The 23,474-nt window shown below is 47.3% G+C and overlaps 1 protein-coding gene across 2 annotated transcripts in view; it reads right to left on the bottom strand.

The window, feature by feature from the left end:
- KCND3 (potassium voltage-gated channel subfamily D member 3) overlaps nucleotides 1-16,300 on the bottom strand; it is a 118,322-nt gene extending 102,022 nt beyond the window's left edge. For both annotated transcript variants that reach the window (XM_009960757.2, XM_009960759.2), the window contains exon 1: nucleotides 15,192-16,300. In XM_009960757.2, coding sequence (XP_009959059.2) covers nucleotides 15,192-16,300 — 1,109 coding nt within the window. The remainder of the gene's footprint in view (nucleotides 1-15,191) is intronic.
- Nucleotides 16,301-23,474: the final 7,174 nt, after the last annotated feature.

Genomic DNA, 23,474 nt, shown 5'->3' with positions numbered 1-23,474 from the left:
CGTAATTGCTTAAAGTGGACAGTTGTCTTGTGGTATTTCATTAACCAGCGGCAGAGCTGTACAAGGGAAAAATACGCACGGAATAGCGATTAGGCAGAGTGATGGCTTTTAAATTCCAAGGCTGGACTCTGCCCACTGACTAAGTAGATGATTTGTTGCATTTATTGTTATTCCCTCTGACTCTCAGCCCAGGCACGCTGTCAGCTGGAAAGCTGGCGTGCTCGGAAGATGCTCAAGCACCTTACAGGAAATGTCTGTCCAAGGAATTAGAGATTTGGGGCTTTTTCTGCTGTACTTACAGGTGGCTTGAGCAGAGCTGCACAAATGTGCTTCAGAGTTCCTATTAATCCCTGTTTTCCAATGACTGTTCTCTGTTCTCCTGTGATTGGAAACGCCTTGCTCTGGGTGTCACAGCCTGGTTTACAGCTCTACTTTGTGAAAGTTCACATTATTTAAGAAAACCAAGAAACTCTTCTGAAATGGATGAAAATGCAATTAAAACCACTGAAAATCACTGTTCTGCATTTGGAGATGTGGTCGCTCTCCATGAAGTGATTTTTCTCTGTGGACAAGAGCGTGTGATAAATCTGGAACTGCTGAAAGTCGGGGTCTGGTGTCAGGGGAGTTCGGTGCCTCATTCTGTAGATGAGCAGTGATACGGACAAAGACAGTCAAAGACCTGCATGTTTTTGTGAAATCCGGTTGGGGTTTATCACTTTTACAGCTACTGACTAGACGCAAAGTTAGTCTGTGGCCACAAGATGTAATATTACAATGCTATTTTTGTTTTATTGATTTAACGTGGTCTTCAACAGAATGGGACAAAATTGCATTTAAAAAGATAAGTGGAAAACAAGGCCTGCAGGATGCATTGCATCTTACATGGCGAACTGACTCCTATCTTTCCATTTTGTTATGCAAAGTATTTGGGCTGTATTTTGTAGGCTGAGTTTTGCTAAAAATCTGATTTTGCCATGGAACAGCGTATCCAAGAGTATTTTTAAATGGATTATATAGTAAAAGCTCAAAACCTTACATTATGTTGTGACTTAACTGGACTGATTTTGCTGCGATTTAACATTCTACATACTGTGTGGCAGCACTTGTCACAAAGTACATAAATTCTGCTTTAGGAAGTTGCTGGGTAAAATTCTGAAGAATCCCCCACGGCCCGAGACACCGACGCCCCGCTTTCTAATTCAGAGTGCCGTGTGGGGCACAGGTGAACTGGGTTTTCTTCTTGCAAAATGTATAGCTATAATCTACTGGAACTGATAAATTATAGGCAAAGTTTCATAGGAGAAAAGGCCGGTACAGTGACAGAAATACTTGCAAGCACGTGAGAGGAGAGGCTTCGCTAAGTCACCGACAGCAACAGCCTATCTGCAGGCTGACTGAATGACAACGCTTTGGCAGGCTGGTGAGATGTGTGTGTGTGTTTCTTTACACGCATGCATACGTTTCTTGGCTAGATGATTCTGCAGATCTGTTATTTATAGTATTTTAGTATTAAATAATATATCAGCGTCTGGGAAAGAACCAACTTCTGTTTGCATTTTGCTACATCATATTCGATCTTTCCCTATCAAGCAGGAAAATACAGACCTGTAGAGCATTTATTCTATCATCTAGAATTCTGTGTGATTTTTTTCACCTTTTATCTGTGAGAAGAGATTGAGTTCTTTGATATTTTATTTAGATTGCATTGCATGTTTGGAAGTAAGCCATTCGAGCTGATTCCTGACACCCTCACTATATGACCACTGCCAGGTCACCTTCTCTCCCTGGACCTCTGGCCTTTTGGCTGTGCGGTGGAGACGGTGCCTGTCTTGCGGCAGTTGTAACCAGAGCAATCCAAGCGTGGGATGAGAGGGTTATCAGACTGTGCATGTTTACCTGATTCAATTCTAGATAGCTGGGGATTCAGCGTATCAGAGTTTTTTCCATCTGTAAAGTTCATGAAAACTTTGGATGTCTGTTGTTTCACAGCCAGAGGTGGAATCTAAGTCTCACTTGACTTTGAGAAATGCAGCACAGAGCTTCATGCAGCTAATTGACAAATGGTCACCAGGTCCTTCCGCAACGCCTGCTGAAGTCATAATTTTGCCTTGCTCACACAAAGCTTTTGTCCTGAGTCATAGTGAGAGCTTGCACAGAACCAAAGATGCTGTTGTACTTTCATTCGTACCTTTCCCTGGTGATAGGACTGGATGAGGGAAACGGCCGCGTCTGTCTAGAAACCCCTTCACCTTGTCCCTTGGCAGCTATGTCTGGCCGTCAGAAGCCCGTTACGCTAAGCCACTGTGACAGCTCATGAGGGAGAAATGTTGTCCAGAAGTGCAGACACAAGACATCCTACTTTTACAAGTTTTATGGTGTCCTGCATCAAATGTGATGCTGACCTTTAGAGAAAGAGGTGGATCTTTCTATGCAATCCATCAGTGAGGTTGAGAACAAGCTAAGAGTAATCAATTAAATAGGACACATCAAGGTAAAGGGAAGCTGCCTGCCCACTTCTGCCTGGGAGATGCTCAGCTAGCACTGCCAAGTAACTCCTGCTCCTTGACTGGGTTGCACTATCGGCATTCATTTGTGTTAAGCTGTCTGATAGTGTAAGCCAAGTTCAGCAAAGGTTCATTAGCTACTCTTATTTCCTACAAATTCCACAAATCCTCGTCTGACTTGCTTTTAGTCACCAATAGTTTTCATCATAAGTGTTTCACATTGCAGATAAAGCATTCAGTATGCACAGATGTTCAGATAAATGCCCTTTCTCTCAGTTTGTGGGGATTTAATGGGTGGATTTAATTTATTGTATAGTCAAGTGCTCTAGGTAGTAGATGCACTGTCTGCCCACGCTGTTTTGGTATTGCCAGGGAAGCGGTTATTCACACAAATTCTATCCAGGAGTTTTCTTAAATAATATACTTTAAGTACAGGGCACCTAATACTGCGAGCTGGAAATTGCAGCTCTTCATGGGATGCCCAAGGAAAGCACTGGTAACTGTGAAAGATGAGGTACGGCTGTGGAGGACCGGACACCAGAAGGCATCTCTTGCCATAATGACTTTCCCATAAAAGCAGTGCATAACATGTCTCCCAAATTACAGCCCGACCTATTCAAATCCACAGAGCCCAGTTTAGCTGTCAGTGACACTCGTTCTTCACTGGTGTGACTCGCGGACTGTAATGAAGTTCCTCCCGATACACACTGTGATCAGAGCAGGCAGAACCATTAGAAATTATTTACATAGATGAAATTGCAAGGGGCTGTCAAAGCTGTCAGTAAAGCCATCCTGGAAGGACGCACGTCGCCACAGCCTCGCCTGAGCAGCGGGTTTTATGTCCTGCAGCAGCAAACGACCCCCCCCGGACACGGCTAACGAGGCAGCCACAGATGCCTCCTTTGTTTCTGACAAAAAATGAATCATAAAAGCTGCTGCAATTCATTCTCAGTTCACAGTACGTTTGGTGCCAGACTTGCATGCTGCAGTCATGTGAATATATGCTGACATGTGCAAGCGAGCTGTGCGCGTGTTTGTTTAACCTGTGGTGGGCACTTGAGGGCTTGCCTGCATAGGGTTAAATATCTATGTTTTTAAAGACCGAACACTTGTTTTCTCCTAAATATCTTTATCTCCCACTCAACTAGCAGTTATTTTTTACTGCAAAGTTCAGACCTTTTCCTTCCCTTTACTTCTTCAAACATTTTTTAGCTCTGCTCAGACGGTGACAGACAATGGATGGACAGTGGCAGTGTCTGAGAGTGGCACAACTGTAGGAGCTGAGTAGTTTAAACAATACTTCAGATTCTGCTGAAAATCTAAGGAAAAAAGGGTAAAACTAAATGCAAGTGTTACTATGTAGAAGACAAAATCAAGATTTACTGTTTTTCTTTCAACGTCTGTAGATCTATTCTCCTTTTCTAAAATCTCACTTTCTCTTTTCACTTCCAAGCCAACAAAATTGGAAACTGTGCTAAACAGCATGTGGGTACGTGATGGACCATTCCTTACAGGCTAGATACTTCAAGACTCCTACCTTTCTGGTAATAAATTGTCCACAAAAGAGTATGGACGTGACATTTCCTTTTGGGCCATTTGGCAAGACCTGTAAATTGGCATCTGATCTGACGTATCTTCCCAGGTCACAAAAGCAAGGTTGGGGGTTCAGATGGAGACCCACAGAGATGCGCCATTTCAGGAGCACTTGTTCATACAATTGTAGAACAATTTTGGTTGGAAAGGACCCCTGAAGGTTACCTAGTCCAGCTCCGTGGAGGGTAGGACAGTCCTACGCTAATGCCAAAGGCAAGTTATCAGGACTTGGGTGTATTAACAAGTCATGTTGGTGTGCATCCTTGTTAGTATCGGAATTTGTAAAGAAAGTTCTAGAGTGGAGAAGAGCCTCAACTGTTTGTTGCTTTTCTGATCCATCCTGACATCTACACCGCCAAGAAAAATCTGACCATGACCATGACTTTGCTCTTGAGCTACAGCTACGTATCTGTGTGTAAACGGACGGAGCTGTTTACCTATGGTTTATCTGTTCAGAAGGCTTTCCCGAGGCTGGAAATCAAGCTTGTTCAATAGAGCTCGTTAGGTAATGAGCTTATTCACTAAGCTCATTAGTGGTGGGATTCATCCTGCTCAGCCCTCTGCAGCCCGAAATCTTGTATCCCTTCAGCCCAGCTTACTACTTGTTTTGACCCTTATCAAGAGAGATGACTTTTACCTGATTTCATCTGTTTTGCGTATTTTCATTCAACAGCTGTCTTGCTGAATGAATGTTTCTATTATTTAATCTGGCCTGCTATTCCTCTGTAGGAGAAAGATACCTAAAAGGGCTGAAGTCTTTTGCATCTAGCGTGCCAAGGCTGGAACATCATGCCAACTCATTTCATGAACTGAAGCAGAGTGTCTGACTCAGTAGGACTCATCCTATTACATGATGGATGCTCCCTGGATTGATGAACAGACGGTTAGGCAGATGTAAGTAGGCAGGAAAACGAAAGAGGCACCAAGTAAAAGTTGTGATTACCTCCTGTGAGCTGACCGTGATTGCCCATCTGCACACAATCTAGTGGTCTTGCAGGAAGTTTTAAAGCACACACACGCGTGGCAGAAGCTCGGGATTTCATATTTTGGTTAATTATGCAGAGATCAGAGAGTGAGCTTGATAAAAAGGATATCTCACAGGTGCAAAGCTGGGTGGGAGACGGGGTTTTAAATCTTCCTGAACCAACAGCACAACTGAAATGTGTGACAGTGAAGGATGTGTGTTGGCAATAACGCTTCATTGATTCATGTTCAAAGTGGTAAATTTAAGTCCTGTTTCTACTCATTTCAGACACTGATTACTAGAAAAAGGCTCTCATGCAGTGGAGTAACGGAGGTGTCAGAGTCTGTTAAATCGACAACAGCCTACTCCTATCTTCCCCCTGAAGAGGCAGAAAGAAGCAATTGGAGCTTTTCTCAGCTTAATATTGACGACAAAAGGCCAAGAAACTATGTAAACCTCAAAAGACACTAAAACTGGCTTATGATTGAGAATGACTTCTGAAATCAATTACAGGGAAAGAGTAAGTTTATGTCTGCATTAGCAGGTAGCGCGGCTCAACAGGAGCCGAGCTGGTGCAGGGAACCGAGCATCCCTCCTGTACATGTCTCGGGGAGGATTGATTTTAGACTAGTCCTAGTCTGGTCCATGGACTGAATGCCCATTAGCAGTAAGAGCACATTAGGTGCGTTCCTGGAGTGCATCTTCCAGTCGTATTTCCTCCAGAAGGAATGCCGTTCGCGTGCTCTGAAACCTCTTTGCGCTGCGAGCCAAACTGCAGCAAGGACAGGACGGTTGGGTTCGCTTTCAAAGAGCGTCACTGATCCAAACTGAGACACTGAGGGAGATGGATTCTAGGAGAAAGCAGCTCAGAGCAGCTTTCTCTCATTTTAGCTTTCCTTTTGAAGATAGCTTACTCCTGCCAAGCATTAGATTGCAAGAATAGCTGGCTTGCTTTATCCTTTACAATTGAAAAATAAAGTGCTATTTTTGTTCTTACCATAGTGACTGTAATTAATATTTAAGGAGGATGGCTCCCTCGTGCTCCAGGTCATACAAATATAGAGAAAAGTGTGTACTGTTGGTGGTGTGTTGTCTCCAGATTATACCCCAAAAGCACACGTAGAGCATACAGACATGGAACTGAGGATTGTGGCAACTAGGTGAGAAAATAAGGAGTATTAAATAATAGTAAGAAGTGTTTTCCTTAGTACAGAGAAGAAAAAAAGGGCTGTCTGGTTGTGGGGTGACATCTTGTTATCAAGGCTGTACATTTAAATATTAAAGGCTGAAAGTGACTCAAGACTTTATCATCTGCTGTTTTCACATCTGATGTGAAACCCTGTATCTACAGGCAAGATGAGAAAAACAGCAGCAGTTTGTGTCTTTTGGATGGCAAAGGGGAGTCACGTGTACAGAAAGAACAAGCAATAAGTATGTGACAAATAATTACTCGTAATAAGAAGCTGAGGGTACTTCACAACGCTGAGGATGCGTTGTTTGATTAATGGGAGCTGTTACAAGTGAGCCCGGCAGCTTCCGCTGCTGCGAGGCAGGTTGGGCGAGGTCTGTGGGTGCCGGGACGTTATTTCTGTCCCGCTGCCGCCCGAGCGTCCGGCAAACCCGGACGTGGTGCCCGTTCGATAGCAGCGGCTGCTTCCCTCCCTGCGTGTAGGACTTGCAACTTGAATTATTTGACCTTGTTGTTAGGAGACTCCACAGCACAGTTGCACTGAGACCTCTGCATCTCCGTTTAAGCTTAGGTTTCTCTTCAGAAGCAAACAATCCTTCTCAAGGGCTTTCTGGGGATGTACATCAGCCAAATTTCGCGCAGTCCTGAAGGCAAAAAGCTAAAGCTGATCTGTGTTTTAATTTTGCCGCAGATGGCAGGCCAAGATTGAAGCAGCAGGCTTCCCCAGGCGATGTGCTCAACGGCTCTCCTGAACCCGAGCGGTGAAGAGCCTGCTCGGAAAATGACTTGAGTGGCTGCCCAGTTTGGTTCTGTTGTTGTTGCAGATGCTTTTATAGGTGAGGGGTAATTCATGCGCAGAGTGCCACTGCCCATCAGGATGGGAGCAGTGACAATGCCATCACAGCGCTCGTCCCCAGACCCAAACCCCTCACAGCCCCGTGCAGAAAGTAAGAAGTCCACAATGTAGAGCCAGAACAAAAGAGTGAAATAACGAAAGAATGAAGGAAAGAAGGAGCCAGATGCTCCAGCGTCATTTCTGAGGCTGCAAAGCAGAACGAAAAGCCAGTGAAGACTTGCACCTTTTAAAGGAGTAATGAATTGTTTCCTCCTCTGGCAGGCAGTGATTTGACTTGCCACATGCCTCCTAGTAATTTCCCAGCAGGTTTTAATGTTGGAACAATGGCATTCTGTTAGATATTGATTTTAAAATAACTCTTCCACACTTACTTGTAACTTTAAGAGGTGAATTACAGCCCTTGAGTGTGCTCTAATGTAGCAATGGTAAATAGTTAAATAGACACAATCTGTTTCTGCAGGCGTTGCCTGTCCAGGAGAAGGCAGAGCTCGGCTGAACCCTGCCTGTCTTCCTGGTCCGCAGGACAAACATCCAGCATCTGCCTGCACCGAAGGAAAATACGAATAAATTCACAGTGGATGTGGCGGAATGTGACAGGAAAAAAAGAAAATTCCCCAGCGAGAGTGGGAGGGCAGTGGATAAATGACCTAATTGTAGCTCTTTTCTTCTTCAACTTCTGCTGAGCTGTGGTGCTCACCATGAGATATCGCCGCAGCTGCCAGCATCCTTCGGCGAGCCGGGAGAGGCAGCCGGGGCCGACCCACAGGTCTGCTGGCTGCCAGGGTCCTGCACAAAAGCACGTTGCCAGAGCACTTCTGTGAGCGGCGCGAAGACCAGCTGCGAGGTTTGGGTATCGCCATTTCTGAGGCTGGGGCTGCATGAAAAAGGAATAAACCCGCGGCGCCCTCTGACAACGTGCTTTGGCAGCTGGGTGCGTCTGCGTGGACTGGACTGAAGGGCAGGAGGACGCGGCCTGCGGTCAATGCACGTGGCACCGTGCCTCCACCGGCACCACGCAGGTGACAGCGCTGGTGAGCGCCGAGCGCGCCCTGGCACCCGGGGCTGGAGTCCGGCTGTGAGCGCAATGGGTGGCAGGGAGGAATGCTGGGTGATGCTGAGAAAAATTTTCTCTGCTCATCTTACACTTTTTGGTTTTTCTTTTTTTTAAATGAGGTGATTGCTTTACAGTGCCTGGGACACTCCCCTACCGCCCAGAAATAACCCGGGGCTGGGCACAGAACTCCCACATTCTGGCTTCAGCTGCCCAGAATGCACAGATCCCTTAAGAAATTGCAATAAAAATGCCTCATATTGTTTTCCCAATATTAAAGTGGGGCAGGAGTTTCATTGCATATTTTAGGTGCCCCATGCTAAACCTGTGCCAAGTACAGACGTCGAGGTGCGATGTGATGGACGGAGGGAGCTGTGATGGACGGAGGGAGCTGTGGCGGATGGAGGGAGCTGTGGCGAGCGCAGGCGGTTGGTGGCAGCCGGCCGGGGGGAGGACTGACCTCCGCCTGCGGAGACGCGGGGCGCTCAGGAGCCACCTCTGCGCTCGTCTCTGCTCCGCAATTCGCGCTGACAACTGATTCCGGCTCTATGGGCTGTAATCAGCTGAGAGACATAATTAGTTTTGGCTAATTTGTTGCAGGGCCTTTAACTTCACCTCCCATTTCCCTGCTTTCTGACTGACAGTGGCTACTCTGTCCCTTATTTTCAGCTGATCTCTGTAAACTAATTACTTTTACCAGGTCAGCACTGTTATGAAATTATCATTTTATGAGACTAAAAATAGCTCAGATCCAGTCAGCAAGCCAATCACTTCCCTTCATCTCCAATGAAAATACAATGTTATCTTTAATCTGTATTTCTCAGGCACTTACTGTGGTGCAGTCTAGAAAGAAAGGCGAAAAAAAAAAGGAAGAGGAGCTTAGAAAAAAATTGTAAATCAGTTGCTATAGATGCATCCCTGCCAAGGCTTCCATTGGTAAATGTAGCTGTCACGTTACAGTTTTAGCCAGTACTGTTACTTGGCCTTATTCAAAATAATTCACTTCTCAAACGAGTTTACCCTAAAGGAAAGTTATTTTCTTTTGCACATTAAAAATGGTGTGTTTGCACAAACGTGCAATCACTACAAATATCCAAAGCCATAAAAAGCCTAAGGACAGATAATTTTTTTTTTTTTTTTTAAGAGAGAGAAAAAGCCAGTGAATTCCACTTGCTCTGAGAATGAATAAAGGTATTTTAATACTTCTGGGGTTCTGGTGAATACAGATAGCTCAAAAATGAGATGCTTGCCTGAGATTTACATCAAGATAGTAAAAGGAAAAGGTTCCATCTGTAGTTTCTGATACAAAGACACTTTGCACACAATATCTGTAAATCCATTAGGAGAAGAAAATTGATACACATTTCATATAAGATGAAGCTGGAGTCAAGAGAATGAAAGCTCAGGAAAATGGCTTCTTTGTGTAGCTCCATCAGTTCATTGTTTGATTGGATTTTCTGTATATTAAATTCCAGCAGTTCTTTGGCCTGCGGATATAAGAATTGTTGACTGTGGGAAATGGTGAGAGTGATGAAATTTTAGTGCCGTGCTTTACACAGGAAATATCCCACATCTCATCCATCTTTCCGTCGATGATGTTAAATATGCAAAGTAGTGTTTCTATTAAAGCTATTTTTCTGATGCAGTTTAATGGCAGTTACTGAAGTACTGACACGCACAATGTGATTCCTGGGCCAAACAGCAATCTTTCTGGAGAGGCCGGGAATGGCAGCGCTCCAGAGATGATTTATTATTTTCCTTACTTTGCAAACTCCTCGTAGTTTGCATGAAGGAGGGTGAATGAAGGTTACTATCAGCTTGAGTGGTTTCAGTACTCTACACTGGAGAAATAACTGCAAAGAGATCTCTGTTCACACGGTAGCTGGCAGCATTTGCAAGAAACGTGGTCAGTATTCAGTAAGTTCATGCTAGTCCAGCTGTCAACAGCTTGGCAGCAACTATTCCACATGCTATTTCGCTACTTAAATTTCATCCTCTTTCTTGTCCATGATTGAATACCAATAAAAAAGAAAGCCCTAGAAATGAGGAAAACAAAGAGTGATGTTTCTTTCAGAGGGGCTGATCGGGTGTTGGTTCTCTCACGCTCTCTCTGACCCACATTTTGCAGAACCACAGGGTACCAGCTTGAACCAAGACAAACCAAAATAGACTCCTACCCCCAAATCCCTGCTCTCTAGGCACTCAGCTAATAAAAACTGTAAGAAATTTCAGATCTTGCTCCAGATCAGGCTGTTGACATAACCAGGCCAGCACATCTGTTTTATTGACTTCCTCGCGTTAACCTGGTTCCTTAAATGAATTATAGACAGGGCTGTGTTGTCCAAGTGCACTGGTGTGTATCTTTCAAACTCATTGACTAGTGTAGCCAAATCTGGGAGAGGGATAGTGTTCTCGAAACCATTATGTTCTTGCAAATTGCAAGGGAGACAGTCAGACAGAAGATGGATTCTCCCAGGACCACCCCGAGGGCGCCGAGCTGTGGGAGCTCAGCCTTCGTGAGGCAGTAGAAGATCACACGGCGTATCCCTAAGCTCAAACCAGAACAAAATCCATCAACAACCTCTGTTCCTTGCTCCACGGTACTGCTGGTTTCTTAGCACCAACGGCCCAGAGATCTCAGGGACAATCCCCTCCCGGTTATGCTGCAGGCGTCTCACCCTGCTCTGCTCCAGCCTGCTCCCAGCTCCAGTGGGGATGGGGGTGCTGGCACCGCCTGCTCTAGGTGCCGGTGCTCGGCGGGGAGCCTGGCTGCGATGTTCTGCAGGGCCCGCGGGAGCCTCTCCGTGCCCCGGGGTGGTGCAGGTAGATGTGGCACTTGGGTTCTCGCAACCACAATTTGCTGCCTGCGCTGCAGGTTGCAGACACTGCTCGAGGGTCTGAAACATACTGCTGTTGTCAGGTGAAAGGAAAACAGCTATAAAAAGCTTAGAAAAATACGCGCTCTGGGCAAAACTGGCGCGGGGTTTAGTAGCGTGAGAGAGGTCTCGTAGCGCGGCCGCGTTTGTGATGCGTGCCGGCGGGCAGTGAAACGTGAGGCTGCCCCGTCCGCAACCAACTGCTATTTAAAAGTGAATAAACCCAACAGGCTGGTAACAAGGTGACAAAATTTATGGTATTTAAACTGTCTCTGTGTAGAAGTAAAACTGGCGGCTGTCGCGCTTCAAGTTCGCTAAACCAAGCCAGGGACCTGGACGCTCACGATGGGAACCAGCACCGTGCTCCTGCGCTGCTTTCGGCAGCGCCTGCGTTACTGAGGTGGAGGGTCCCGGGGGCCAAAACCTCCTGCAGAACGAGGACAGGGTGCTGGCAGAGCTGATGGTCGTTGTGTTGCTGGTTTAGACCAAGGCAAGAGAGAAGATGGGTAGCTCTGGGCCTCTGGAGAAAAATGTTTCTGCATGAATTGGATAGCTGATTTTGAATTAATTTTGAATAGTTGTTTCAGTAATTCAGATTGATTTAAGATGCACCCAAGAATAATGCTTTCATTATAAAGCCTCCTGAGCAAAATTTAAATTGTGCTAAATTAAAAACAGCCTCTGTTAAACCAGGGCTGATGAGCACAGCAGAGGGATCAGAGACGCAGGGTCAGTATAATTTAATTCCTTTGCTTTGTTTCCCATTCCAGAAAAACTGATGTACCTATTCCTTGGGTTGTTAACTACCTAAGGAGCTTGCAAGTTGTCCTGGATCTCTCAGAACTGGTTTGCGTAGTAACCCCACCAACAGCAGCACTTATTCTATTTTGCGCAGTGCTTCACCTTCAAGAAGAAATGCATTTTTATTGGTTTTCATTTATGGGTCAATGTGGAAGTTCTGTTGTATCCTAAAGATACTCAGGAATCTGGAATAACAGCGGCTGCTGTACAGTACAGCAGGAAAGTCAGTGGTTTCCTAACGGTAGCCCTGGTTGTTGTGAGTGAACTTTCCCTTTTATATAAATGCAGCTAACTTTTTAATGTCTCACTAACATGGGAAGAGTTATCCTGCATGTTGCAAATCACTCTTACAATGCACTCTGTCACAAGCAATGGTGGCATTCCAGTGTCAGGGAAATGCTCACTTCTCTGGATTTAAATATTTCAGTGTTCAAAACAAAAAATACATACGCAGGTGTATAGATTTGAGTTAAAAACCATTGTGCTTTGTAAATTCTTGTTCTAAGTACGGGCTGAATTCTTAAAGGCAAATGGCAGATAATATTTAAGATGCTCACAAAAGCTCAGAGCACTGCTGAAATGCAAGCCGTGAGCTGGCAGCCACCAACCGGGCAAAGTCTGATGTTTTAAGAAGGGCGTATGAGGCTTTGGCTGCATTTTTGGCAACATCTGTGTGACAGGAATTGCCAGCACTCTCATTAGTAACAAGATCCATCGAAACGTATTGAAGTGACTTCTGAAGAGAGGTGCATATGAAATATTGTATGAAAATGCCAGTTTGTCAAAACTGAAAGGATTTATGGGGAAATGAAGGGGGACGGGAGATGTTAAACACCCACACCACACGGTGGGAGCCAGGAAGGTGGCAGTGACCTGAGGCCACAAGTTTTGTTTCTGGAGTTCATGAATTTCTGGGCCGTGATGCCAAGGTGTGGGTGAGCGCTGCTGCAGGGGCCGAGGGCTGGTGCTGGCACCTTGCTCCACCAGTGCTGTCCCTGCACCCACACCTCTGGGACCCATCCACCGTCCTGACCAGCTCCAGAAAGCGCCTCTCCGAGGGCATCCGGACGGGGCTCTGCGGCACGGGTCTGGCAGGAATTAGGTTTCTATGGCTCATCGTGGGTTTTTTCTAGCCCAGGTTTTGGGCAAGCCAGTGGAGAGTGTTTGGCGTCGGGTGCTTGGGCAAGGAAGGGCTGGCACCTGCTGGCTGCGGTTGTGGGCAGAGAGGTGTTGTCAGAGGGCACAGGGGCGCCTCGGGGCCTGCTATTGTTCTGTGATTCTGTGGTTCTGTTATCGAGGTTTCCGAGTTTCTTGTAAGTCTGTGATACGGCACTAAACTTAGCTGACAGACCGTTTGCTAGAGACACCTATTTTAATTAAAATCCTGCCACAAAAATCCCAAATCAGTGATACTAGATGTTTAAGCTTTAAGGCTTTGACAGCAGTTTATAGGTCTCTTTCCAAGGCACTCTTACCAAAGCCGTGTTTAAATGTCTAATTTTTTAAACTCTTGTCAACTCATTTAAAGCACTCATTCATCTGTAATTTCTGTGATTACAACAGATTGAGATCACTTTAAAGTCCTCAGGAGCACTCTGGTTTGTCTATCCCTGCGTTCAGAAAGGAAGGGAAAGAGAGCAAGACCAAGACACTGCACTGACAGGACAGACCCAGTGGCCCTACAGCACATCCTGCTCGTATTTCACAAGGAGGGTTTGTTCCCAACCAACACGGAACGTTCCCTTGACCCCAACTTCCCTGTCACAGGATATAACAACGTACGTGTGAATGTGCACGAGTGCAGACAGACAGATAGGTGCAATCGGTGTTAAACAGAAACCAGAAAATAGATCTATATTTTCACGCATTTCCCCCTCGAGGAGAGGACGCACGAACAAGCCACCCAGGACAGGTGTCCTTCTGAAGCTGCTCAGATTACGATGGTGGGGACAGGAAGGTGGGAACTGACCAGTATGGACCAGTCAGAATATGGAAATCTGAACCACAGGGTGGGGGAGCGCTGGGATCCAAAGCCCAGCTTTGATTTCTACGTAGGCACTGTCTAGTTTTCCAGGGTAAGGAACTCAGCTTTTGTCATATGAACTTGCAGTCTTTGCTTAGGTTTAAAAAGGAGGAAAAAGAGATCTTGCAGTGACTATGACAAACATGTTCTACATTTTCACTTAATGAAGAAATTCAGACTTGCAGTTGTCATATGCTGAGATTCGGTGCCTTTCTGACAGCTGAATTATGATTTTAATAATTTAAAAGTGCTACTGTGTGCCTGTTCATGTATAATGGGCACAGAGAAGTGTCTAAAATCAAAAGCAGTTTAGAGAAAAAGCGGTCACCATATTACAGGAATGGGAATTGTCTACATCTGAATATTAAACTGTGGAAACTCTCCAGTGGGAGAACTCTTTGCCAAGTAACTCTAAACTGGGTATGTTGTTCTGATATGTGGAATTAAGAGATTGCATTCGGTCATAACTTTGTGCCTGCCTGAAGCAGCAGCCTGTGATGCCTACTTTCTTTTACATAACGCCGTCAGGGTGAGGGCTTGGTCATTCTGCTTACAAAGGTTTTAGTTCGGAGCAACAGAAGCTCAAATCTATAATCTCAGTAGAAACATCTGTAAGACAGAAATGAAATATAAGGGAAAAAAGTGCCCTCCAGGCTACATTCCCCTTGCTTTGATATCATTATCTTTGTGCCTGTCCATGGGAACGTTTGAAATTCTACTGCAACTGCTACAGCACACTCGTATTATTTTTTAAACTCACAACCAAACACAGACAAGAAGCCGGTATCCTACTCAATTAAGTAAAAAACAGATCATGTCCTGGAGATCACAGAGTGTTTTCAGTATAGTGGCCCACAGTATCCATTTGAATTCAGCAAATCTGTAGTTTCTGCCATGTCAAGTGAAGTAACAATGACCGACATCACGGGAAGAGACAACGCACACACACATCAGCAGCTTTGTGTAAAATCTACGGCTCGAATGAATGTCTGAAAAACCCACAAGCTCAGTTGCCAGCTTCCTTGCACTCATGATAACTTTTCTCTCCTGCAGAAGGAGTGCGAAAAAGGACCTGCTACTCCACAGCCTTGCTCCTCCTGCACTCGTTTACCATTGTGCCAAGCAGTTGTCAAGTGGGTGTAAGTGCTTTTTCGGATTTATGCAACTTCACATAAGCAGCAATTGCAGAAGTTGTAAGGCAAAGAACAATCAAGCCCTTAACAGCTCCAGCCCCTTTTCGAACATGCACCCAGGAAAATGCTTAGGAGCAACTGTAAGTCAGGCTCCTGGTACGTGCTTGCCCGCTGCTCAGTAAAAGAAACAGTAATACTCACCCCAGTGTTGTCATGGTGACAATAGTGTACCAAAAGGAAGCAGGAATACTGGTGAATTTGCTTGCCGAGGACCCTTTCTCTGCATAAAACATCACAGTTGCAAAGATGATGATTGCCATAGTGAGGGAAAAGAGGAGAAAGCCAAGCTCGGAGGCACAGCTCTTCAAAGTGTAGCCCAAGATTCTTAAGCCTTGGGAATGGCGAGAGAACTTGAAAATCCTGAAAACCCTAAAAACCCTTAGTGTCACAAAGGCTCCGCTGACATCCTCATTGTTGGTCATCACCAAGCCAATGTAGTACGGCATGATGGCCACCACGTCAATGATGCTCATCACACTTCTAATGAATCTGTAGCGACTTGGGGCCGCAAAGAGTCTCAACAGATACTCAACCGTGAAAATCATCACGCAGGCTGTGTCCAAGCAAAAGAAAGCCACAGCGTATCTTTCCCCACATGGAAGCTCCTTGTTTCCAGGCACCGTGCCACAAGGGACAGTTTCCACGACATTAGTGATCACAGAGACAGCGATAAAGAAACCGGTGACATAGTAAAAGACTAAGGCTAAGGTGCTGGTGTGGGGGTTCTCGAAGGCTCGCCACATGGTCTGCCGGAAGCTCAGGGATGGCATGGACCCTTCTTGGTTGTTTTCTGAGTCGTTGTCATCCATCAGCCGCTCCGCGTTTTCCCGCTTTCTGTCTTTGTACTCTTCGTAGCAGCAGTCCCCAATGATTTCAGGGAGGATCCCGTAGAAGGCGAGCTCTTCGTCATAAGCAGAGATGCACTCGTACCTGGGGTAGTGCAGCTTGCCAGTTCTATAAAAATTTAAGATGCACCTAAAGACCTCAGGGTCCCGGTCAAAGAAGTACTCCTTAGTGTCTTCGTTGAAGAAGAACTCCTTCTCGGTGCTGCCCAGGAGCGTGTCTGGGTATCTCTCCAGGGTAGTCCTCCAGGTCTGGAAACGCCTGCCGCTCACGTTGAGAATGATCAGCTCATCCTGCCTCTTGTTTTTCTCCGTTGGAGCCAGTGGCATGGGACAGTTGGCCACTGGCATCCATCCTATGGCAGCTGCCCTGGCAAAGGGCAACCATGCTGCTACCCCTGCTGCCATGATGACCCCAGGCCTTGTCACTGGAGAAGACAGTTAGGCTGCTCCTGAGACCTGCTGGAAGTCAGATCAGTTCCATCTAAAATACAGAACAGAATAAAAACACGACACACAGTCAAGCGGGGTGTCTTGCCCCGTTGTGCTAAAGACTCAGATACCGGTACGTACGCAAGAGTTTAACACCACTGGCTTGCCCTCGTCTCCCGTTTGAAGAAGGGTGTTAAACAAGGTACACGATAATCAGCGCAGCAGGGTTATGGCATTATTATAGATTGAAATTTTGAATAGCAAATGATTCCTCATTAAAAGCATTTTAAAAGTAGCATAAACACACTAATTTATATTTGCTTCCTTACAAACAAGACTAATCCATAATTCCCCAGGTGTAAGCCTCATGTGCTCATCAGTTTAACTACAGCTGTCAAGAAAGAGCTGGGAACTCCAATAAAATCAGCTTGCAGTTCGCCCGGTGAAACAGTATGCCACGAAAAGCCATGACTGGACTGAGCTGGGTTTCCAGTCTTAAAAAAGTTCAGTATGTACTGAAGGGTGCACTAAGAACATTTTCGGTTGAAAGGAAAATCTTCTCTGGTTTTCATTACTTTTCTTCCCCCTTTAATTAAAGACCTGGCCTCAGCAGCAGTTTTTCACTGGGCTCTTTTGTTTAGAGGTGGGTTTTACTCTTGTGAAACATTGCAGCCCTCCGCCAAATTCTGACTTTCAGGGAAACATCGCTCAGAATACCTCAGCAGCAGTAAGCTGGAATCCCAGGTGTGAAAGCTCATAGATTAAGCTCCCAGCGGAGTACCAAGAACATCAGAATGAAGGAAGCCTCCAAAGCTGGGCAGCTTTCCTCCAGCAGGAAGATACCGTGATTATTTCCTACCTAACGGAGGCAGAAGTCTTTCAGACGAAGAATTGAAGGACTATTAGGTCAAAATGAAATATGTTCACTGCACTTTTGATTTTTACATGAAAAATACCCCAAGTTGTTCCAGTCCTCAACCCCTGGAAGCCAGCATTCTGCTGAAGGTAGAGTAGTAGTTGTAGTTCTGATCTAGCCGTGAATTTTCATTTTCTTTTTGATCATTGGTCAGAGGTCTTACGATACATAACTTTTGTTTTAACTTGTATTTACTTTCACTTCCCTAATGTTTTTCTAACTTTACCATAAAATTCTCTGGAGAAAGGGCCCATTATCATATAAGATGCATTAGGGGCCCAATCAACAGTCAATTTATCAATGCAAATTCCGTTGATTCTACTGACTCAGGCCCTCAAAGCTTAATTATGTCCTCTACACCGTATCCTTCTAGGCAGTTTTACTCTGAAGTTTTTTAATTACATGAAAGCTGCCATTCCAGCCAGTAAGGCTGCAGCATTATTGATTTCAACCGGCCATCAAAATACTGAATTAAAAAATGATGGAATCAATCTGCGGTGAAAAGGACTAAACTGCTCGCAGAAATGCTTTTCCTCTTCAGGGCGCATTAGCGTTCATCACCTTAATGTGGAGAATCTTTCTGTGCAATTTTACTGTCTAAAGGACAATTGGAATCCCTCGTGCAAGCATCCTACTGCTGCTGGAAGAGGTTTTGTAATTACAAAACATGTAATAATCCGTAGTGATGCTTATCCCAAGGAGACACTTTGCTTGTGTGCGTGGCACTGGAGCGAACGCCCCGCGATGTTTCCTATAAGGAACTGTTCAATATTGCTAAGCGCTAGTTTTTCTCTGCCCCTAAAGAGGGACTTTATGGCGTTGATAGCACCAGCCCTGGAGACCAACACCCCCCGAGCGCAGCACCGCGAACTTTCTCTGCGCAACTTTGAACACACGCCCCGGTCGGCGGCTGGAGGCGCCTCCGGGGGCGCGGTGGGCGCAGGCAGCAGCGCTGCCGGTTTCTTACCCCAGCGGTGGTGGATCCTTTCGCTTTTATAACAACTGTGGCGTTAAGAACAGGACTGCAGAACGGGAGGCAGGAAAAGGAGAACCATTTCATTCATTAATCACCGAATATATACAGGCAAATGACCAAGAGACTGAGGGAACACATCCTGTTCCTGGTTTTCTTGCCGCTGAACCGTCTTCTCTGCTTTGTAATTTCAATTAGCGGCACCACCACAACCATTCTACCAGGACTGACTGGCGACGTGCGGTGACCTGACCAGCTACAGTACACTGGATCCTCATCTCCCCTGATTTCTCGGGGGAACCTCTTTAGAAATCTCTTCTGTACTTTTATAACTTTGGCTGTAAATTCCAGGTTACCTACATTAGCTGCCGAGGCACTATAAATACTTCACATATAATTGTTCTAATAAGGCGCTGGTAACTCAGAAGTGACTTACACATTTTAAAATCAATTTTTAAAGATAAAATGGGTCCTTCCAAGCTGGAAGTATATGTGGGGAAGCTATAAATATCTCAGCTGTGAAATGGGCAGGGGATTAAAGCAGAAGAGGAAGAGAGGGGGATTCTTCTGTGGAAGTTTAGTTCCCATTTCTCTGTGACTAAGAGATGCAGCTGGTTAAGAAAACGTAGTGCACCGCTTAATTTTCAAAGTTGCATTAAATCTGTCCCATTTGATCCTCAAAATACACAAAAAGGGAGTCTTTTCCAGCTGTAAATTGTCTGAAGGACTGAGAGGGAGAAGAGTAATGAGTTGTTCTTTCTCTTGTCCGTGAGCCCTTGGAACTCCACCCCTCCCCAAAGTAAGAGTCAGAAAATTAAGTAAGAGACAGGACTGGGTCTGTAATTCAGAGCTGCACAAACCAAGCTGAGTAAAAAAATATGAATTAACTAGTTTATCTGCAGAATGTGGAAAGAATGCTCCTTTTCTGCATGCCTGGGTTTTGGTAACTGCTAACCAGGCTTTCTAGGCTGGAGAGCTGTTGGTCGGGCTCAAAATATACTGTACAGTCAGCCGACAGAGTCCCTTCAGCTCCATAGCAAACAGACACACACTCGTTCTAACAAGCATATATTTAGCTACACACGTATTTCTAATTTTAATTACCGTAATTTCTGCATGTAATTTGAAAGGAATTAGTTAACAAAAGGTTGGTACCCTGCTGATGACATTTAGAAGACTTGGTACACGAAATAAAATAATTTGCCTCCTCCTGATTGAAAAAAGGCAGCATCTATAGAGAAGAGTCTGTTTTCTTTAGATGATTATGGGGACAGTGAAATGGTGCAAGCAAATTTGATAGAAAAGCTTGTGGCATGAGCCCCCTGTGCCCCCCCTCAGGACTCCTGGCCCCATCCGAGTCCCTCCCTGCCCACCACTGGCTCCCGCAGGTCGCCTGCGCTGCAGCCGCTTCGTGGGCACCCTGGTTTCATCCCAGTTTCAAACAAAAACCTGACCAGCACGGCTAGGTCAGGGAAGCTCTGGAGGAAAACTTTAGAGAACACAGTTATTTCCATTCACCTAAAGGGTCAAGAAATACACGATGGATTCTTACCACGTTCGCTCCCACCGGCAATGCTATACTTAACACATGTCTCTTCGTAGTTTCATGAAAGCTGAAACAACCCAAAAATCTCATAGCGTTTCCCTTTCTAGAAGCAGACCAGGATGATTTAGAATGCGACTGATAAACACACTGTGAGTTTCTTGATGAGACACTGCTAACGGGAGCAAAGAGCCTTGAGATCATTCGTTCTCTCCTCTCCTGTCCTTGTTGGGTCAGGCTCTGACAGCAGAGAGACTCTTGCTTTAAAGCAAAATATGTCAGCCCAAGCTTCGGGATCCTCCGGCAGTCACGTACTCCTTTCCCTTCGCAATCACATCAGGTAATAAAACTTTCTGCAAAACGTTCACTCCCTCAGTCCGTTGGAGAGATTTAGGAGCAAAAGCAACAGGCTTAGGATAAATGCATGCAAACTTCTCCCCTCCCTCCCAGTCAGCCCAGAGAGCCCCATCTTGCCGGCTCGCAGCGATGCCTTACCTGGCAAGGAAAGACACTCTTAGTGCCCAAAAGTAGGGCTAAATCTGGGGAACTGGAAGGAAGGGGGAGCAGTCACTCCTCAGGATAAAAGGTGAACTGTGCTGCCTGCCTCTTGACTCCCTCTCTAAATGCAGTCAGAAGCAATCAGTAAATGTAATCGTCATTGTGAAAGTATATATAGAGAGATGACTAAACAGCTTCTCCCTCATTACTGCCGAGACGGAGTCTCTCCCTGCCTCTCTCGCCTGAGCTTGCTCTGTTTTGCCCCCTCCCCTTCCAGCGCTGCTCGGAGCTTCGCTCTCGCTGCCTAACCGCGCCGGAGGCGGCACCCGGGTCCCGGGGAGCCCGGTGGTGTGGGTGCAGCGGGGAGCTGGACCCAGCTGGTCCCGGGGAGGCAGGCTCCGAAGCGAGACCGGAGAAAGGCGGCGTGAGCTAACAGAGACACTGGCAAATGGAGTCATTAAATGCACACCAGAGCCTACCCTGCATGCTAATGTGCCAGCAGCGGCAGGGGCGGGGGGAAGAAGGGGGGAAAAGTGTCGGATGAACTTCACTGGTCCCTCCCGGAGCTCCCTCCGTGTCCCTGACTCTCGGGCAGGCGGGAACCACGCAGGAGAGGTCCCTTCTCCTGGACGAGCTGTTCTTCCAGCGCTGCAAACCTACAGCCAACACCTTAGCCAGGGCAGGAGGCTACCTTCGGGAATAAAAATAAGTAATCCCGACCTAAACCGATCTTTCCTTCTCTCCTTCTCCCCTCTTCCTTCCCACCACCTGTCCCCTTTCCCCCTCGTCCTGCGGGTCTTCCTTGTCCTGCTCCTCGGCAGCTCTTACCGGTCCTCTCTCCACAACACCTCGGCATCCCTCCTTCATCCGCGGTCGGGAGTTGGACTCCGCGCACCGAGACCGGGCATCCTCGCTTATCGATCTGTTCGCCAGCGCCCCTCCGATCATTCAGTGACCACCGGCCCAGACTCGAGGGCACCAGCCGTGCCCTGCTCAGCCGCAGCGGGACTTGGGGACTTCCCCAAAGTCGCTGGCGCGGGGGCGCAGCTGCCTCGCCATCGCCCCGCCGCCTCCCGCGCCTCGACCTCACACTTTATTCGACAGCCGGGAGCTCTTGGGGAGGGGGGGGGGGGGGGGGGGGGGGGGCTGGAACGGTCCGTGCAGCCGCCAGACGGGAGCGAGAGGGGAAGGCGAGCGGGGAGCGGGGGCGCGACCGAGGGGGGCGCGGGGGTGGGAGCGAGCCGGGGGCGCCGCCGCGCCTCCTCCCCGCCCGCAGGTGAGCCCCCCGCCCCCCCCCCCCCCCCCACCTCCTCCCGGGGCCGGTGTATGTGTGTGTCCCCCCGCCCTCCCGGCGGACCCCCCTCACCTCCGCAGGGCGCGCCGGCCCCTCCGCCTCGCCCCGCCCGCCCGGCGCTCCCGGCCGCGGCCGCCAGCCCAGCGCCTCCGCTGCCATGCGGCTGCCGGCGGCGGCGCGGAGTGCGCGGGCGCGGGGCGGCGGCGGGGAGCGGCGATCAGCACCGCCGGCGCGGACAGCTCCGCGGGGGGCGGGCGGGGGCGGGGGCGGCGGCGGGGGCTCCGCGGGGCCGGGGCAGCGGGGCCCTCCCCCCCCTCCCCACCTCCCGCCGCCGCCCGCCGAGCCGCCGGCAGGGGTCACCCCGAGCGAGCGCGGCCGGGGCCGGCGGGCCCCGCTCCCGGCGAGCGGCGGCTCCGGGGCCGAGGGGGTGCACGGGACCCCCCCGCCGGGGGGAGCCCCACTCGGGGTGACCCCGCCGGGGGTGGCGGCGAGGCCGTCCGGGGGCATTCCCGGTGGGGGCTGCTCCGGGGGTGTCGCTTCTGGCGAGGGAGGGGAACGGCGGCGGGGGAGGGGGGGGGTGTCCGGGGCGCCGCTGCGCTTTTAAAATGGGGGAAACGGGGATTCCGCAAAGCCCTCGCCCGTCACCAGGGTCCGGTTTCTCGGTGACGCCGTCTGCCTGTGTTGTCACCGCCTTTCTTCTGAGAGCGCTTAAACCAAGGCCTTATTGGAAAAAAAAAAATTAAATAAACAAACAATTACGAAAAAACTTCTAAATCCTCCAACACTTTAACACTCGGATTGTCTGGTTTGGAACACGTGATCTGGAAACTCGGATCCCAGAACCCTGGTCGATCGGTTCAGTGTCTCTCAACATTGTCTAATCCCTGATAATTCAATGCAATTATTAAAAAATAATACTAATTTCTCAAGGTCGGGTCCTGGGTAATCTGCCCCCAAAACAACTTCCCCCAGAATGTTTGTAAGCTGCATTACAGTGTCTGCAGACATAATGAGGTTATGCAAATGCAACATGTTATAATCTCTAGACTATACTAATAGTTGTATGCTGGACACATGAATAGTCACGTGCAAAGTGAATCTTAAAACTTCTGCGAGAAACTTTCAGTGGCTGCATGAATTTTAGCAAATCAAAGCTTCCAGAATCCGTCTTTATTAGATGTCTTCAGAACTGCTTTCTTCTTTAAAATACTTCCTCTGTCTCCACTTGCTCTTTTCCTCTTGCAGATGCTCAGAAGAAAGCAAAACCAGAAATGTCATTTGGCTTCTACTAGTCTGGGAGATTTTTCTGTGATTTAAGTGTCACCACTTCATAAAGCTGACTGACTCTCCTCTCTCAGGCGTGCTCTGGCCTCACTCTTTGCTGGCTCTGGCCTGGCTGTGATTCCGAATAGCTTTTCCCCCATGACTCGGCCCCCTTTTAACTTCCGATCTCTATTAAAAAGCTAATTTGGGAACGCTTTCTCAGTGCTCCCGATTTTGTATTTTTAAATAGAGTATGAAAGTCAAAAGCAAGCTGGCTGCAGATAGGCTGATGCAAAAATATCCCTTCTTCTCCCTCGTTCTTTTCCTGTTTATTTCTTTTTCCTTCTTTATTTCTTTCTCGCTCGCTCTCTCTTTAACTCTCCCTGTCTTTCCCTCTTTTGCTCTCTCTGCCTTTCCCTTTCTCTCTCTTTCTAGGAATATCTCCTTAGGTTCTACGGCACTTTTTGAACAACTTTTTCTCATTCTATTACTGAGAAGTAGAACCTGCCAGCGTTAAAACAAGCCACAGGTGCAGAGAAACAGTGGGAATAAACTACGCGTGGTGAAATATCAACATTAAATATAGTTCACTTGATTTTTTTTGCTCTGCCATTTTCTTCTGTATTTATATCCTACGCATCTACAGTGTGTTTTATTTATTGT

This window comes from Leptosomus discolor, chromosome 21 (assembly GCF_034619465.1).
Source record: "Leptosomus discolor isolate bLepDis1 chromosome 21, bLepDis1.hap2, whole genome shotgun sequence".
Classification (NCBI taxonomy): domain Eukaryota; kingdom Metazoa; phylum Chordata; class Aves; order Leptosomiformes; family Leptosomidae; genus Leptosomus; species Leptosomus discolor.
Note: the sequence above shows the minus strand (reverse complement) of the source record. Positions and strands in the feature narration are given on the sequence as shown.